The 2,656-nt window shown below is 51.1% G+C and overlaps 1 protein-coding gene across 1 annotated transcript; it reads right to left on the bottom strand.

Annotated features, from left to right (window-relative positions):
• Positions 1-337: 337 nt before the first annotated feature.
• LOC124531453 (transcription factor Sox-14) lies at positions 338-2,283 on the bottom strand. Its single transcript, XM_047106040.1, has one exon. It carries the CDS (start codon positions 2,144-2,146, stop codon positions 1,022-1,024), a length of 1,125 nt encoding a protein of 374 aa, XP_046961996.1. The 5' UTR covers positions 2,147-2,283; the 3' UTR covers positions 338-1,021.
• Between the last annotated feature and the right edge of the window lie 373 nt (positions 2,284-2,656).

Below are 2,656 nucleotides of genomic sequence, written 5' to 3'. Positions count from 1 at the left end.
CCATATATTTATGAAAGTATAAAATTCAAGTGTAGGAAGGTAAATTAGAAAGATCTGTGTAATAAAATTTTAAGTACATTTCTAGTACTCCAATTTACATAAGCGTTGAACGGTTTCTTAATATTTTGACGCATTCTCATGCATCTACCGTGCGCGTTGAAATCTTTACTATGACGCAGATATAAATCGTCAGTATTTAAATAGACACAGTTGTCTTGGGTTAATGCAAACAAATTTTACATAAGGATAACTTTCTGAAATATAAAGATTACTAATATTTATAAATCACATTCAAGGGTTGGATATAGTTAGGGGGTCCAGAACAAAACAGCAGATACAGTTTTAACGCGTCGTTTATTGATAACTTCATTTTTCTCTTCAATATACTTTGTGTCCACTGACTATATAACACTCACTGTACATTTTTGTATTACAATATTTTTAGTCTTTCGAGGCATCATAACTTTCGATTCCATATAACAAATATTTTGTACAATACACGACGGGCGTACGAGAGTGGCGTCGTGGCACGTCTTATCGCTATCTACCTACGCTTTATCGACTAACTTCAACTTCAATCTAGCCTTTAACACTATATTTACATATTGTTCAAATTTTTTTGGTATTCAAATAACCCCGTACACTCCGTCATCTTACACACGTCCTCACGCTAAGCCTATCTTTCGTCCGCACAACACAACTTAAAATATTTTAACTTAAACCATGAAAAAATACAATAATCATAATATAATACAAGATATTCATCAACAACATTTAATTGAACGTTCGGCCGTCGGTGGCGAGCCGATGTCTCGCCGACGTCAACAGTCCGTAACACTAACAGCGCGGCGGGCGAGCCCGCGATACATTACAAAACAAATAAAGAACATACCTAGAAGTATGTACGCCGATAACGATCACTGTCCTAAGCGAACGAGTCGCAACAAAGTCACTGAGGGAGCGCGCCGACACGACCAGCTCATAGCGGCGGGATGTCGATGTCGCACGCGAAAGGCGATTCTCAGATGAGCGGCATGGCGCGCTCGCCGGCGGCCGCGTACCGCTGCTCGTCGGGCACGTGGTACATGTTGATGATGTGGCTCAGGTCCTGCTGCCCGTACTCGCGCTTCATGGCTAGCTGCTCGTGCGGGTGGCTCTGCGAGGACAGGTGCCCGTGGCCACCGAACTCGCGCTTCAACTGCGTCGGAGGCTCATGCGACACGTACTCGCGTTTCAATCCTGGGGGTCCGGGCGACACTGGTTCCGATTTGGCTGACGAGCCGCTCGGTGAATGTGAGGCGCAAGAAGCTGGCAGCGCGTAGCCGCCCGGCGAGCCGGGACCCAGCCCGTACGCAGAAGGTGATGGTGGTTGCGGCAGATATGGCGATCCTTGTCCTCCACCGTAGTAGCCGCCTCCATATCCGCCTTGTTGCATCTGGGACACGTCGTAGCGCGGGTACCCATACGCCTGTTGCTGGTAAGCACTGGGGTCGTGCATCATGTATCCGTTGGGCATGTATCCGTTTGGCGCCATTTGATACACATCTCGCGGCTGCTGTGCCGTCGGTGCGGCTGTTCTCTGAGCGTCACCTGCTCCCAGTAACGCTCCACCTCCCAATGGATATTTTTCTTGTTTTTTAGCGAGGGTCTTCGTTTTTCTCCTTGGTCTGTACTTATAATCCGGGTGTTCCTTCATGTGAACAGCTCGAAGCCTCTTCGCTTCGTCGATGAACGGTCGCTTCTCAGATTCTGAGAGGTCTTTCCACTGAGCACCTAAACGTTTTGAAATTTCAGAGTTGTGCATCTTAGGATTATCCGAAGCCATCTTTCTGCGCTGCCCACGCGACCACACCATGAACGCGTTCATCGGGCGCTTTACCCGTTCTGCGTTTGAGTTCTTACTGGAGTTGTTGTTATTGTTGTTCGGGGGCTGATGGTGTTGCTGCTGGGGCTGCGTGTGATGCTGAGGCAACGGCTGGTGTTGGTGGTGCTGAAGCTGTTGATGCTGGCCCAGCGGCTGCTGCTGAGGCAGCGACATCATGCCGCCGAGCGCGCCTAGCGATCCATAACCGTGTTGGAGCGCGTGGTGCGGCGGCACAGTGGCATGTAGGCTGCCGCCCTTTAGATCCGTCTCCATCGTCAACATGTCGTCTTCCTGCGGCGCGTACAGCTTGCCGATCCTTCGTTCACCGTACACAACGAGAGAACTGTCGGTCGCTCACATGGACTCGCGGCGGTGCGCGTCGGAATAACGTCTCGCGGTACCGTACGGCGCGGAGGCTACGTGCGTTGTGAGGTGGTCGTCCGGCGGGCGGCGGCGAGTGCGCTCCCCCCCGCATCTCCCCGCGCGGCGGCCCCGGGGCCCGCCCGTGCCGCGCGCGCTCCAATAGAAGGCGGCCGCGGCCCCGCCCCGCCCGCGCGCTCCCACCCGCCGAGCCCTGCATTTTTAATCGCGTGGCGACCGAGGCGAGCGTACGCCTCGCCGCCGCCGCCTCATGCAAATCACAATTTTGTTTGCCGACGGTGGTTGCACCTCCTCGACCTTAGTTTATGTTGTAAACAACATACGCTATCTAGCTCTTTTGTAGAGCGCTACTTGAAATTTCAATTAAAAAAAACTTCTTTCCATGCCCAAGTTCTGTTTAGTAATTAATTT

The sequence above is a fragment of the Vanessa cardui genome, chromosome 7, assembly GCF_905220365.1.
Source record: "Vanessa cardui chromosome 7, ilVanCard2.1, whole genome shotgun sequence".
Lineage (NCBI taxonomy): Eukaryota > Metazoa > Arthropoda > Insecta > Lepidoptera > Nymphalidae > Vanessa > Vanessa cardui.
Note: the sequence above shows the minus strand (reverse complement) of the source record. Positions and strands in the feature narration are given on the sequence as shown.

Coding starts and splice junctions, on each gene's coding strand:
- LOC124531453 (XM_047106040.1), bottom strand. CDS start 2,146: ATGTTGACGATGGAGACGGATCTAAAGGGCGGCAGCCTACATGCCACT.